The sequence below is a fragment of the Cinclus cinclus genome, chromosome Z, assembly GCF_963662255.1.
Source record: "Cinclus cinclus chromosome Z, bCinCin1.1, whole genome shotgun sequence".
In the NCBI taxonomy this organism is placed as follows: Eukaryota; Metazoa; Chordata; class Aves; order Passeriformes; family Cinclidae; genus Cinclus; species Cinclus cinclus.
The window spans coordinates 82,513,594-82,529,945 of NC_085084.1; the positions used below are offsets into that span (position 1 = coordinate 82,513,594).

At 44.1% G+C, this 16,352-nt stretch overlaps 1 protein-coding gene across 1 annotated transcript; it reads left to right on the top strand.

Moving 5' to 3' along the window:
- The first annotated feature begins 2,844 nt into the window (after positions 1-2,844).
- LOC134057017 (urea transporter 2-like) lies at positions 2,845-10,468 on the top strand. Its single transcript, XM_062513986.1, has 8 exons — positions 2,845-2,992; positions 3,714-3,903; positions 4,365-4,493; positions 5,628-5,820; positions 7,436-7,583; positions 8,158-8,292; positions 9,191-9,240; positions 10,292-10,468. The coding sequence occupies exons 1-8, from the start codon at positions 2,845-2,847 to the stop codon at positions 10,466-10,468; spliced, it is 1,170 nt and encodes a 389-aa protein (XP_062369970.1).
- Positions 10,469-16,352: the final 5,884 nt, after the last annotated feature.

The following is a 16,352-nucleotide window of genomic DNA, read 5'->3' on the forward strand; positions in this document are numbered from 1 at the left end:
GAAGACCCCATCCAAAATCCAAAACCAAAGGTTTTCTTGGCCTACACCCATTTGCCACCTGACAACTCTGCAGGTGAGGATGTTGTTCAAGAATGGTTTCATTCTCCCTTGGCATAAATAATCACAGAATGGTTTGGGTTGGAAGGGATCTTTAAAGCTCATCCAGTCCCACCCCCTGCCATGGGCAGGGACACCTTCCACTGTCTCAGGGTGCTCCAAGCCCCATCCAGCCTGGCCTTGGACACCTAGGGATGGTTCATCCACAGCTGCTCTGGGCAATCTTTGACAGGGCCTCACCTTCCTGACATGGAAAAATTTCTTCCTAATGTCTAATCTAACCCTGCCCTCTCTCAGTCTGAAGCCACTGCCCCTTGTGCTGTCACCCTCTACATGCTCTACTGAATGGATGAAGTTCCACTGCTCCTTCTCTAGGCAAACCCATCCCTAAGCCAAAAGGATGCCTGAGGCATTGGAACAGATGAGCTTTTAAGGTCCCTTCCAGCACAGAGTATTCTGTGATTCTGTGACATAATGAACACGAGTTTGAGCAGCACTGAGGGAGGGAAGGTAACCACGACCACCCTGCAGTCTCTGTGACTCTGAATACTGCAGTGTGCTGGGTATTCACTGAGTGTCAAGTTCAAGACAGGTTAGTGCAAGTGACTCACCAGGTCACCTGGTCTTCTTGCCCTGCCAACTGCAGTCAGCTGGCTTAATTTCTGCCCATGGAAACCCAGAGCAGAGGAGCACTGCCAGCTTCCGTTTGCTTTCATATGGCAAAGCAATGCATCAACTTTTTTGGTGAATTCCTTTGCCTCATCCATTTTTATCTCCACTGTACAAGTGGACTGGACAGTGACTCCAATACTTCACGTGCATGTTACACCCTGTTCTGCAGGCCCTTAGTGCAAACAGCTCCTCACTCAGCACACGGGGCATGCCATGGGTCTCACACCATCACTCTGCACTGCAGCAGCACTTCATTTCATGGGTTAACAACAGGGAAAGCCCAAGCTGCATGAAGAGGAAAGGTCCTTTAAAAGTAAAATGTAAATGCGCTTTCATCAAGTGGAGATCATTTATCTTGGCTGGAAATTTTGATGTGACTGAAAGTACATTCAACTCACTTATTCCAGAATAAAGTATGAAAAAAAAACAAAAGTGAATTTAATGGATTCAGGTAATTAATTAAAACAAACTCCAAAAAAGCCTTCCTGTATCAAGACACCACCCCCAGCACCACTCTTTCCTCCTTTTCTTCCTTAGCCTTTTCATTCCAGATCCTTACCTTCATGTCCTACACAAAGCCAAACTCAATACTTTTCTACATATACTAGTCCTATAATCAGCTTCTCATATGGAACCTATCCTTTTATTAACTGGGCTCTTCCTGAAAGTAGAAAATGTCTATTTATTATTTATGCAAATATTTGCTACTTCCTGAAGGGTGACCACCAGCCCTCCATACCATAAGAGTGAGAAACTGGCCAGGAATAACTGATGGTGCAATAATCAGGCATTCCCCTACACAGACTCAGAGTTACTTAACCACACTGGAGGGTCTGGAAGTGCAATGCCCAGGGGTGAAGGAGCTCAGAAACTCAGCACCTGTGTTTCTGAGCTATGGATTCTGTCCCCCAGCTGCCCACAAGGCTTTTAGTAAAGTTTTGAGTGAGTCAAGGACTAGCACAAGACCTATGTGTCTGTATCACCCTATTTAGACTATCAGTTCCCAATCTAAATTCATTATAATTTGCACAAGTTGGTACTCACCAGTGAGACCTGAAGCACCTCTGGTTCTGTATTCATAAAAACAACACACTTTGTCTGGTGTTTGCTTGATACTTACCAATAATTAGTTTAGGAAACAGAGTATGCTCCAGGAACAGGGATTTTTATTTATTTGCTGGCTTCATATTCAGAATTGGCTTTTAGACAAACAATGAATTGGCTATAGGCACTGTTTTTTACTGTTAGATGTAAGCTTCTGATCCATGTGCCTGTATAATGCTGTCTAGGCCAATGCTAATGCTCATTGCTGTATGAGGTGCCAAAGATTATTCCAGCAGCTCCTTATGCAAAGGGTGTGTGTCCCAAAGGGGACCCCATCTCCCAGTCCTGCATCCCAAATGCCATAATTAGGCCTAAACACTTTTGCTGGGCCTATAACAGTCCCCTACCTTATTTAAACTTTTTATTGCACCTGCTAAATTGAATTAGTGTATTTTCATTAGTGTCTGAGGGTTTCTTACTGCAGTTTCCAATATTGTCTCAGCAGAGAAGAAAGCAACGTGACTAAGGCAGAGTGGAAAGCAAGAACTGTGAGTTTGGGCATCAAACTCTTGAGTCAATGTTGGGTACTTCTAAATATTGGTCAGCTTAAAATGTAGATCAATCAAGAAAAAGGAGTGTATGAATGCTCAATGTGATGAGTGATGGAACAAGGCACCAAGGACAGCCCCAGGCTAAGCCCATGTTCATGAGAAAGGTTGAACTGATCCCAATGGGTGATTATGAAACTGAATTTAGGTGCCTATTACTGATGGCTGATGGATAAATTGAAACTGGAAATATGGGTTAAGCAGCAGAGATGCTTAATGAATGAAACATCTTGTAACTTCATGGGAGTCTGGGAGGAAAGAGCATGTGAAGAGGGAGTGTGCTCATGGAGACAAAAGAATCAGGTGTTCAGAGCAAGGATTTTCCTCTTTCTGGTTCCAGAGTAACATGTGGTGAGCAGTTATGTGGTAAAGAGAATAAACAGGGATCAGAAAAAGATATTGTAATGAACTTTCTTTTTTTTTTCTTTTCCCTTGAATTTTGCCAAAAATTCAGAACACCAACATGGAAAACTGTGTTGATGCCAAAATAGAAACCAAGGGGGAAAGAACGCCAATGAAGCAGAATCCACTGAGCACGGGTGGGAAGAGTTTCTGCAGGGTTGTGGGTTACCTCACTGGAGACATGAAGGATTTTGGAACCTGGCTGAAAGGTAAACCTACTTTATTGTGACGAATGACAGCAGATTCCAAATAAAAAGTACATCAAAGGGGTAATAACTAACTTCTCAGTGATGTGATTCAAGTTAGAGCAGTACAGGAAATACCTTTGCCCTGATTTATGTCCCTTTTGTAGGGGGGAAAAAAATCACCTTTGTGCAGAGATCCACATACTGCTTAAATCTTGGGGATGTCTGAGATGACATTTACCTCCCAGCATGCCATGTACAAAGTGAATTTAGTCCCACAGAACATAGCCCTGGATGGTTATTCTGTACTCTGCCATCCTTCTTAGCACTCCATGTCCTTTCAACTGAGCAGTTTCTGTCAAGCCTAATGCCACTGTGAAGTTAAATTACACATAGTTAGGTGTGTTTGGTCCCTGTAATAAATCAGCAGTGGGATACACACACAATTTGCCATCTGAGCCACAGACATCATAAATTAGCTGGTTCATATGAATCTGGTCCAGGGTACTTTATAACACAGGGTTCTGGCAACCTCACTGTTCATCTCAGTTTTCCAGCTGTAAGACTTCACTGTGGACCATAATAAATCCCTGTCAGGCTTTACAGTCCTGTTGATTCATTGCTTCAGTCTTGGTGCCAAGTCCCACTGCCAAAACTTTTCCTGAGTTTTAAAAACACATCCCAAATCAGTACCATCTGCAGACTTTAGGGGGCTCGTTTTATTACTGAACTTAATCTTTTGCAGACAAACCTCTCCTGATCCAGCTCCTTGACTGGGTGCTGCGTGGGATATCCCAGGTGATGTTTGTCAACAATCCCCTCAGTGGGTTGGTCATTCTGACTGGCCTCCTGCTGCAGAACCCATGGTGGACACTCACTGGATGTGTGGGAACACTTGTCTCAACTTTAACAGCACTTATTCTGGGTCAGGACAGGTAAGTCCATCCTTTTCCCCCTCAGGTGGCCACTTCAGTGCTGATTTATGCGTTTGATGTTTGATGTGGATGAGAAGCCTGAATTTAGTGTGAGATGTCCCTATGCCCGTGGCATAGGGTTGGAACAAGGTGGTTTTTAGTGGTCTTTCCAACCCAAACCTTCTATGATCATGTGATCCAGCCTTGACTGGGCATGGATCTGGTCTGGTAGGAGCAGACAGGTCCTCCCAGCAGCTGCACCTAATGCAGAGGGACACTGGACACACCTGCAGAAGGGGTTAGGTGCTGACCCAAGCGTGCAAAATCAAATATCAGTGGGCAAGTTCCAGCAGGCCATCCCCAAAAATGTGTTCTGGCAGCTCACCCCCAAACAGAGCCACAGTTGGGTGGGGAGGGAGGGCTGATGTGAGCAAAGCATCCTGAGGGCAGAAGACTTCAAGACAGCTGTTCCTTCCACACAGATCAGCCATAGCAGCAGGCCTGTACGGGTACAACGGGGTCTTGGTGGGATTGCTGATGGCTGTGTTCTCCGCTGATGGAGACTACAACTGGTGGCTCCTCCTGCCAGTGGCACTGGTGTCCATGACCTGGTAAGTCAGAGGGCTGCTTCTCCTTCCAGCCCCAGAGTCCCCACACGTGAGACTGAGCTGTTGCATCTCTATGCAGACAGCAGTGGAAAGGGAACATGACTAACACATGTGTACTGTTAAATCTGCATTGTAATTTACACTTTTAAACTCAGATGTAATCCAGAAACAAATAAAAATACCCACATAATCACAAATAATCCCAGTGGGAAAAACAAAAATCAGTGGCTGATCATGTGTAATTCAATATTCTGAATGTGAGTCATATTGCTGTGATGCATCAATTCATTTCTGTTTCAAGAGGAACATTATTTTCACCATTTCCTACCATCATCAACCACAGTGTTTCATCTATTTAAGTCACCATATAAAAATGTCATGAAAATTTACTTCTCCAAGCACAGAAGCTGTTCAGTGGTCCCAAGACATGATGGTTGACGCTAATCAAAACAAACAACTAATAATATTTTACTCATATATATGGCACCATAATCCACTAGGTATTTAGCCAGAAAAAAATTTTGAAACTTGGTCTTTGACCCCAAAATGTCTAGTTGCAGATTGCTAAAACCACACATGTAATTTGTCTGCCTGAAGTTCATGTGGTGTTATAGTCACTTTGATGTCAGTTTTTACTGCTGATCCACAAGCTTGGACAAGGGCACACAGCCACATTCACAGTTCACAGCTCACTCAGACCCAGGATATCAGTCTCAGTCCACTTCAGATGCTAAAATGATAAGGTAAACACTGAGACTGAGCTGGGGAATAACTCCATTAAAGCACTGGATCCTGTCTCCTTCATGCTCACCAAATTCACCATATATATTAAAATAACATGACAGGAGTCTATATATTGATAATTGCTTTGGAAGGGTAGGAAATTTATGGGGTGACCCTTTCTTGTCTCTGATTTGATCAGAAAGATTGAGGAAATTGAACAGATAGAAGGAGGAGAGGGGTTGAGGGTTGTTTTTTTGTTTGTTTTGTTTTGGTTGGTTGGCTGGTTGGTTTTGGTTTTTTGTTTATTTTAAATAGACCAAATTTCTGCAAGTGGGTTTATGGTTGGATGTGGTTCTGGTGTGATTTTTGCATATCTGACAAGATTCTAGTGATACCGTTTTTTTCTTCTTCCAGCCCTATTTTCACCAGTGCTTTAAGTACAGTTTTCTCTAAGTGGGACCTGCCTGTTCTGACCTTGCCTTTCAACTTGGCCTTGACCCTCTATCTGGCTGCTTCAGGACCACACAACCTCTTCTTCCCTACAGCTGTCATTCATCCTGCCACGGCAGCACCAAATATCACCTGGGCAGATGCTGAAATCACAATGGTAGGGTGTCTTAAGGGTAACACTCTCCTTCATTTGCAAATAAAAATGCTACAGAAATGTGTTACCTTCTTTTATAAATTCCTTAGCTTCTTTTATAAATTCCTATGCTTTGGGTTTGATGGGACCTTAAATGACCATCCAGGGGCACCTCCCACTATCCCAGGCTGCTCCAAGCCCCATCCAGTCTGGTTTTGGACACTGCCAGGGATCCAGGGACAGCCACAGCTGCTCTGGGCACCCTGTGCCAGGGCCTGGCCACCCTCCCAGCCAGCAATTCCCAATTCCCAATATCCCATCCATCCCTGCCCTCTGCCAGTGGAAGCCATTGCCCGTGTCCTGTCCCTGCATGCCTTGTCCCCAGTCCCTGTCCAGCTCTCCTGGAGCCCCTTCAGGCCCTGCCAGGGGCTCTGAGCTCTCCCTGGAGCCTTCTCTTGTGCAGCTGAGCACCCCCAGCTCTGCCAGGCTGGCTCCAGAGCAGAGGGGCTCCAGCCCTGGAGCATCTTTGTCACAGTCATCTGGACTGACTCCAAGAGGTCCACCTCCTTTGTTACTTCATTATGGCATGGCAGTACAAAATTTGATTTTTAGTACTATTATCCAAAATATAAGGGTTTACTCTAGGAATGTACATTTTTGACAGCTTGAAAATGAGAATCTTTTCATATGCAGTTGGATCCAAGTGTATAGATTATAATCTTCAAACACTCTCTTGAACCTAATTACCCATTCCTATTTCTATGCATATTCTGATCATCTCCCAACAGCTAAGATTTTGCTGAGAATTCCAGTTTAATTCACAGGGTAATTTTAATTTTTCAGAAACAGGCTCTTTATAAAATTATATCTTTCTGATTAGACATGAGCAAGCAGATATTACTGTAGTAGAATGGTTAAAAACTTGGGCGCAGGTACACATTAACATATTTTTTATTTATATTCAAGTGGGACCTTTCCAAAGGAATATTTTATTCTCCTGGATTACACCATAAACAATACAGATATCAGAGTAACTATTTTCTCCTAAGGCTCAGCTGATTATTTTAAGGGGTTCCCAGGGAGTGATTAAGAAAATGAAGTTAATTGATGCTAAATAGAAAACCACAAGCGACATTTCTCAAAGAACATTTACCATGGCACATAGTTTTATGGGGACTGTATAGGAAAAAAAACAACAAAACCATCTCTAAGCTGTGACCAAGCTGGGCTCTGTCCCACCAGCCCAGCAACTCTTGCTCATATTTCTAGTGAATCCCAAGGGAAACATCCCCTAGGTTCACTCTCATGGTTCCTATGGATATGTAAAAATGGTCAAATCAGCGGCACATGCAAAGAGGATGATTAAACCCTTTCACAAAATCTTTACCTTTGATCTTAGAGCAAAAACCTGGTGGAGGAGCTCAGGGCTAGGGAAGAAGCCATGACTCATTTTCATTGAAGGGGAAACCCTGAGGAAATGCCCTGATGTCTCCCAAATGTTCCACTTAGAAAAAAGACTGCATCCAACAAATGCCAAACCTGAGCTTGGCCACAAAAAAAATAGGTTTTAAAACAGAAACAAAAGTTGCAAAACTGATAACAAATTGTCTTGTTTGTTTTGTTTTGTTCATCTCCACAGCTCCTGCAATCCATTCCAGTTGGCGTGGGCCAGGTTTATGGTTGTGACAATCCCTGGACTGGGGGAATTTTCCTGATTGGTTTATTTATCTCCTCTCCACTCATCTGTGTCCATGCAGTGATCGGCTCAGCAGTGGGGATGCTGGCAGGTAATGATTTGGCTTAAGCCACAGATTTATATAAAAGCATGGAGAATAGGACAAGAACTACAACAAGTGGAGCACTTAAAGCCACAAGTATTTCACCCACTGGAGAATGGCTTCTTGGAAACAAAACAGACTTCTGTTTTAAGAGTTCTTTTGATTGACTTCCCCATCCTCTTCCCTTGCTTTGTGATGGTGAAATCACTCAGACAAAAGAAGTGTCGGTTATGCTGAGATTAATTTTTTCCACAAAATACCTAATTTCTGGGTGTATCCTGGTGGTTTTAGGGGCGGATCAATGAAAGTCATAGCCATAAGCCTGAATGTGCAGGCCTCAGGAATGCATTTAAGGTTCACACGTAGGCTCATTCACTCTTGTGTGCTCTGTGGAAATCAAATCACCAAATTCAGCTCAGCAGGAAAATTCTGCCACGATTTCCTTAGACCCTTAGACCATATCAACACGACTGCAAACAGTTCCATGTACAAATGCTGGCTAGACCCTTTGAAAATCTGGATCCACGCCACTTCTCCCTCTCCTTGCCCAAGGAATGACACATCTCTTGACTTTATTTTCCAGGGCTGAGCTTAGCAACACCGTTTAACCAGATCTACCTGGGGCTGTGGGGCTACAACAGCTCGCTGTCCTGCGCTGCCATCGGGGGCATGTTCTTGGCTTTCACCTGGCAGACACACCTCTTGGCCATGGCCTCTGGTAGGTACCTGGCAGGTTTTCACCTCCCCTCAAGGCGAGGCAGGATGCCTTTGCAGCTGGGCAGGGCTGAAGGCAGATGGGCACCTCCAGGCAGGCAGATGGGTGTGGGTGAGGCTGACAGAGCTGGGTGTTGGAGCCATGGCTTTAACACACCCCCATGCTTTCATTTTTGGCCAAGAGTTGTGTTTAAAGCAAGAGCTGTGATCAGTGGGCACATGTTAACTAAGGTCTTTGAAACCAGATGCTTTCTTTTGAGTCGTTGATTATGTTTGTTCACTCATTGCTGGATGAATCATGTTGTTTTTTTTCCAGCCATAGACACCAGTCCAAATTCCTTCTTTGAAGAAGGACATGCCTAATCTTTGAGAAGAGTGGAGCTCTACTGTAGACAGTACACATTCCCCATTCTCTTGAAATGGATCAAAGGCATGAGCTGGGCAGCACAGCAAGATTGAAGAATTATTTATAAGTCAATTCCATATGAAATTTCAATATTGGAGTGAGCTGGGAGTGAAACTATTCCTCATTCAGTGCTCATAAAAGAAAGATTTTAGCTCTGTATGTCATTGACCCACCTTCAAGCCCTGGAGGCAGGACAGATGAGGGTGAAGGGTTATTTTCCTATTTAACCCAATCCATCAAGCTACATACTTTCCATGTCAGTGTGTTTTTCAAAAGCCCATGATGCCACAGCACATTTTTCATCACTCCAGTGTTGTTTGATTTATTGACTAATTTGCCCTTCTCATAAGCTCCAGGTTGGAGGGGAAAGAGGAAGGGGTTTAGCAGGGTCATAATCATTGGTTGAGCTACCCAAGGCAGAAGGAGAGGTGTTTGTCATTGCTGTTCTACTCCATGAGCAACTGAACTCACCAGGAACTGTCTTTCTTTTTCACAGCACTCTTCAGTGCCTACCTGGGAGCAGCAGTGACTCATATGTTGTCTGCAGTAAGTAGTGTATCAGCTGAGAGCTGATTTCCAATACTAAATTTGTCCCTGGCTTGTCAGACAAAACACCAAGATGTGGAGAAAAATTCAGCCAAAGCCAGAAATGGTCTGGGAGAGGAGTTACTACCTGCCCAGGGGGTTGATCTGATTCCCACTGGGACAGGTGACTTGGAATCATCATTTGCCACTTTCCATCCTTGGAGTTTGCTCATGAACTTCCACAGCTCAGCTCTAGACCCTTAGGAGATCACAGAATCGTGGAATGGTTTGGGTAGAAAGACACCTTAAAACTCATCAAGTTCCACCCTATGCCATGGGCAAGGGCACTTCCACTGTCCCAGGTGGCTCCAAACCCCATTTATCCTTGAACACTTCCAGGGATGGGGCAGCCACAGCTTCTCTGGGCACCCTGTGCCAGGGCCTCCCCACCCTCACAGGGAAGAATTTATTTCCATATCCTATCTAATCCTGCCCTCTGTCAGAGGAAAGCCATTCCCCTTATCCTGCCCAGGTCCTTGCCCAGCAGCCTGGAGCTGCTTTAGGCAGTGGCAGGCTGCTAGAACATCTCCCCTCTTTAAGATATTTACTTCATGCCTGAAGCAATTGGAAAAAGGGCCCTGCTTGTGTGTAAAGATACATTAAATTTGGGTTAACTTCTTTTCTCTGTTGCCAAAATTCACCCAGTACAACAGCCCAGGGAAAAACTGAATGTTTCTGGTATCTGAACATATTCTGGGAATGTATCTGGTGTCTCCTGTCTCATCTCCACCCTCTCCTACCTCATGTCCTCCCAAGAAACATTCACCATGGCAGAGGCACAAAGGGTAGGCAGCCCTCTCACCAGAGCTGCTAGAGGTTGCAGGCTAATACAAAATGTCAAGACTTCATAAAGAAACTCCTTTAGGAGTTTCCTAAGGAGCCTCCATAAGGAAAAAGTACAAAACTAAACCCAGACTTCCTCCAGAAACCTTGTTCCCAGGTGGCTGGCTCGGAATGCTACTCTCATAAAAGGACACACAGCAAATAAGTGGTTTGCTATTTTTCTTTGCAGTTTGGGGTGCCATCAGGAACCTGGCCTTTTTGCTTGTCTGCGCTGACCTTCCTGCTAATGACCACAAACAGCTCTGGGATCTGCAAGCTGCCTCTCTCCAAAGTCACCTACCCAGAGGCCAACCGAGCTTATTATCTGGTGATGAAGAAACATGAGAGGTCTTGCTGTGAGGCATAGAGACCCATAAAGAGAGAAACTCAGCAGATTTTAAGGCAAGAGTATGAGGTGTTTTCCCAGCAGAGTGTGATTTGTGTGCTACGATGTCCAACACCACCTTCTGTGTGGAGAGAATTTTCCCAACACATCTGTTTGTTCTATTAAGAAGATTTCTATTAGGTAGGACTGTGCTGTGCTGGGAGGACCTTTCCCAAGATAAACCTGTTATGATTTTAAAGCACGTATGTCTGAAAAGACACTTGAATTATAAGCAATGGGAAAATGACTTATAAGCTGAAAAGAAAAATATCTCTGTGAAATTGAAGTGACCAAAATCAGACATAAAGAAATAAAGAGCATCTTTCAGCACATGAGGGGACTTCAAGTTAATGGCTAAACAGCTTATGACAGAAATAGGAGGCATCCTAGAGAGTTTCATTGTAGCAGAGAAATTGAATGAAGAGAACTCTTTGCCAAGTAGAAAATAGGTTGTGAAGAATTCTACCTGGAGGACCTCTCAAACCCCTTGGAGAGAGATGTTCATTAGCAATCAACAAACATAAAATGGACATGATTTTTGTGATTTTTGTGTTAATCTCATGATTTCTCTTAATACTTGAACTTGGTGATGGGTTAGCAAGGGAGGGGACAGAAGGAAAGTCACTGCTGTCCCTTTCCTATGTAATAAAATTTCTCTGTTTACTCAGTGCACAAATAGAACTAGTTTGAGCTGATCTTCTTCTATCCATACTTCTCCCTCAGCCCATGAATATCAAACAGCAAAAATGCTGCACTGTCCCAGCCTGCTGCTGAAGAAAAGGAGGCTCAGGGGGGACCTTGTGGCTCTGCACAACTCCCTGACAGGAGGGGACAGCCGGGGGGGATTTGGGATCTTATCCCAGGGAACAGGGACAGGAGGAGAGGGAACGGCCTCAGGCTGGGCCGGGGGAGGTTTGAATTTGATATTGGGGATAAAATCTTAGTAGAAATGGTTATCAAGCCTAGAAACAGGCTGTTTGGGGCAGTGGTGGCATCCCTGTAGGGATTTAAAAGCCTTGTGGATGTGGCACATGGGGACATGGGTCAGCGGTGGCCTTGGCAGCAATTCCATGATCCCTGCTGAAGCTGCTGCTCTGCCATTTCTCTCTGCCCCACAATGGGCAGGGGATGTTTGAGGACCAGCAGAGCTCTGCAGGACACCAACCATGTGTCACCCCTGCCCAGGCTCCCAGGATGTGCAGGTTGGGAAGAAGGAAGCTGGCCCTGCTCCCAGCAGTGAGGATCACTTTGACAGAGGTTCACTCTGCCACCTCTCTGCCTGCCTCACTGTCCTGCTCTGCCTCATGCTGAAGCTTGTATCTTCACCAAAAACATTCCATGTGCTCAGGTCCTTCAGCTGACAGGAGCCCACATGCATCAACAGCACACCAGGAAAATCAGATCAATACCTCTTTTACTTGTAGCAGTTGAAATGAAGTCTAGTATGATTTTTAAGTTTGGGAAGGGAGAAAAAAACAACCCAAACCATGTATTTTTGCAAACATCACAAAGACCTGAGTGTAAAATATTGGTGAACTGTTGGCAGTATCTTCTGTTGAAGTTTTAAGTTTTCAGATGTTCAACAGTATTTCTGTCTGATGACACTCACTTGTAAAATGTAGCATTTCCATGATTCACTTAATAAATATCTACATAATATTCTGTGGAGTTAATCTGTGAAACAAACGTTCATACTTTTTTGAGTTTGGTGTAAGTTTCTTTATTATCATTAAGTCCAAAGATAGGTTACTTCTTAAGCAAGTAGTATAGAAGGCACTGAAAAATAAAATTTTTAAATCAGTGTGTGGGTAATACACAGGAAACATTTAAATTCTGCTCTCTGTGCTTGTCACAGAATCACAAAATTATTTGGGTTAAAGGGTCCTTGTTCCACTCCCTGCCACAACAGGGACATCTTCCACTATCCCAGGCTGCTCCAAGTCCTGTCCAGCCTGGCCTTGGACACTGCCAGGGATCCAGGGACAGCCCCAGCTGCTCTGGACACCCTGTGCCAGGGCCTGCCCACCCTCCCAGCCAGCAATTCCCAATTCCCAATATCCCATCCATCCCTGCCCTCTGCCAGTGGGAAGACATTGCCTGTGTCCTGTCACCCAAGACTTGGCCAAAATCCTCCTCCCACTCTCTTGGAGCCCATTTAGGCACTCGAAGGAGCTCTGAGGTCTCCTCAGAGCCTTCTCCAGGATGAACAGCCCCAGCTCTCTCAGTCCTTTGGCATTTTGTGGCATCAAACCTTCTTAAACCTAAAAGTGCAAAGTCTGGTTCTATAGAGGGGGCACGATCAGCTCAAGGCACAGCACTGGGTCTGTAGAGCTGTAGTCAGAGCTACAAAAACCTCCCTGAGATCTGGCAGTGATTCATTCCCAGGGGAGATGCTGGGGATTAGATGAGGCCATACTGGGGTTAGATGTGGTCACGTTCTGTCTAGAACATACCTGGGGCAGACACAGAGGGCCATGGAGATGTCCTGAGGTTTGGAGTTCCTCTGCTTTGGAGCCAGGCTGGGAGAGCTGGGGGTGTTCACCTGGGGAAGAGAAGGCTCTGGGGAGATCCTTTTTGCAGCCTCTCAATACCCAAAGATCTCTTGAAGAAAAATGTGGGCAAACTTTTCATCAGGGCCCGTTACAATGGGAAAAGTGTTGACGGTTTTAAACTAAAAGAGGATCAGATAAAAAGGAGAAATTTTCCATGGGTAGGGTGGTGAGGCACTGGCACCATTTGCCCAGAGATATGGTGGTTGCCCCATCCTTGGAAAAAGTCAAGGTCCAGTTGGACAAGTCTCCTGATCCACTTGGTGTAGTGCAAGATGTCCCTGCTCATTGCCAGGGGTTGGACTGATGACCTTTAGATGTCCAACACAACCCAAACCATTCTCTGGTTCTAGGATTTATCAAACTGCAGTGTAAAAAGGTATTTTAATGTCTGAACTGAGATGTCCCCACCCAGGACCATGAGTGTCCCAGAGAGGCAACTCTACAAAGGCTGCTTTCCCCCTTTTGTCAAAATATGCACTCCAGCAAGATAACACAATTTATGTCCAGTGTAAATCAGCAGATTTCCTCTGTCTGGTGCTATTCCAGCCTGCTGTTGCTGAGCAACAGAGACATTTTGGCAGTACCATAAAGAAATCGTATGCACAGAAGTGAAAAACAACAAAAGATGAAGGCCATGTCCCAGCCATTTAGAAAGATTTTGCACATCATTCAGAATCAACTCTAAATTTTTTGCTATCCAGCAAATTTGCTCTTCCCATCACCTCTCAGAAAATAACAGCTATTTGGATATTTGACATGTAAGTCATTACGAACATGCATATTATGCTTTTTCCCATTATCCTTCAAAATACTTTCTTTGCTCACAGAACTAATTTATCTTATTACTGACACTGGGTTTTTTGGTTTGTTTTTTGTTTGTTTGGTTGGGGTTTATTTTTGTCTTTATAACAAATAAATACTATTCAGATCACCCTTCTTTTTCAAGAACTCTTTTTTCACTGCTTTTTTCTGATACACAGGTGACACCAGACTCATAAGAAACACGCTAGGCAGAAATTTTGGGGTATTTTCCTGGACTACCTCCCTACCAGTGGTAGCAAAGAGATGCCACTGTGTTTACAATTCTAGCAAGAAGTACACACATACATAAAATAAGTAAATTATATTAAAAAATAATTTGCGGGGAAAAAATAAAAATAAATTTAAAAAAAACCCCAAAATCATAAATAAAAAAAAAATTTAAAAGCTAAAAAAACCCCTTAACTGCTGGGAAACATCTGCTTGGGGTCACATTTTATCCAAAAGTCTAACTCAGATGAACTGCCTGACTGCCATTTCCTAAGCCACTCTCATTGATGGTATCTGGTGTGCATAATTCCCCCAAGACTCCCAGTTTCATGTCAAGTGCTCAAATCTGGGGAAATGCAGCAATGCAATGTCCTTTATCTGATCCTCCAGGACTGCTGCAGGTTCTGTTTGGTTTTACTGTGCTGCACATGAAATATAAACAGTACAAAGAACGCCGATGTTGATAGTTATCTAATCTTTTGAATCTTGACACTAAGTGCGAAGGAATTGACACAGAGTTTGGCCATAGCTGGGCATAATTAACTCGCTAAGAAAGATGTTACCCACGAGGAAGCAAAGCTGTGCATTGAAAAGATTATTGCTTGATTATTTCTTGATTGTTTCCCTCTCCCTCAGAGTGCAAGGACCCCATGACAGGTGAATTGTTAGGGACAAATTAACATCTTTCTGAAGTTTCTCTTTGTCTTGCCATGGAAAACTGCCTTTGGGTGGTAAGGCCTATTTTGTTCCAACAGCTGGGCTTTTTCCAAATTTGGAATGAGATGATAAAACAGGCTAACTCTCAAAATAAATGCATGCAGTGACTTAAGGCCCTCACTCTCTGTGTTCTCAGAGGCACAGATAGACCGTGACAATTAATTTTACATACATTGAAATAGAAACTGTTTTAAAAGGAGTTGGAGGACTTAATATTTCAGGGGTGTGGGTCAGATAGATTATTTTAGTTCCCCAAAGGTGCTTTACTAGCAAAGGGGCTGTGAAGGCTAAATTACTTACCTGGAGGCTGGGACCCCTGACTTGCTATTGCACACCTGTGAGTAGCAGAATCATAGAACAGAGTCACAGAATGGTTGAGGTTGGAAAATATCATCAAACTCCCCCCAGCACTGCCAAGGCCATCACTGGCCCATGTCTCCAAGTTCCACATCCACACAGCTTTTAAATCCCTCCAGGGATGGGGACTGCACCACTGCTCTGGGCAGGATCAGCCAGGGCTGGACAATTCTTTTAATCAAAAAATTTTTCCTTAATATCCAACTTAAACTCCCTCTGATACATCTTGAGGCTGTTTTCTCAAAGCAAAAAAAAAAAAAAAAAAAAATTGTAAAAATTCACCTTCATAGTGTTCACCATTTAGGTTAGAATATACCTCTAAGATCACTGGCATGAGGATTTCCCACAGCAAATTCAAACTCTTCAAAGGGAGCAACAAAATCAATCCTGTGAACAAACAGAAGCATCTGTGAGGGAAAATACAGCCCAGTTGTACTTGGAACACTGGAGCAATTTCTTCTATTTTTAGGATCAGCAATGTCACCAACAGTAATTTTTTTAATAAAATAAAACTATATATGCATGGTTGCAAAAATGGGAGTTCAAATGCCTATGATTTTTTAGAAAGCCTGTATTTCCTTTCCTTTTACCTCTCATGAAAATACATACATTAGAAGAAAATGGATAGAAGCCATGGTCTTAAGAAACTGACTAACTACAAATCCCCTCACTTCAGATTAAACATTCTTGCATTGGTCATCAGTTTAATCAGATGAGGCTGTGAGAGATCAGGGGGAGATCAGTGGGAGGTTAAGGATCGGATTTGCTAATCAGAGCACTTAGAGAAATAATTCTAGGGAAAGCCTGCCCCTGGAACGGTGCACTGAGAAGGAAAAGAAAGAATTTTTTCAAGTGGAATTTTCCAGCAAACAGTCCTGGTGCCTCAGTCACAAAGCAGCTACAAAACTCATTGTAGAGTATAGTTTTGGTGGCGGAAGACTGTGACACCTCTAGGAAAGTGCAGATCCAGAGGACTGTGACAAAGATGCTCTAGGGCTGGAGCCCCTCTGCTCTGGAGCCAGCCTGGCAGAGCTGGGGGTGCTCAGCTGCACAAGAGAAGGCTCCAGGGAGAGCTCAGAGCCCCTGGCAGGGCCTGAAGGGGCTCCAGGAGAGCTGGACAGGGACTGGGGACAAGGCATGCAGGGACAGGACACGGGCAATGGCTTCCACTGGCAGAGGGCAGGGATGGATGGGATATTGGGAATTGGGAA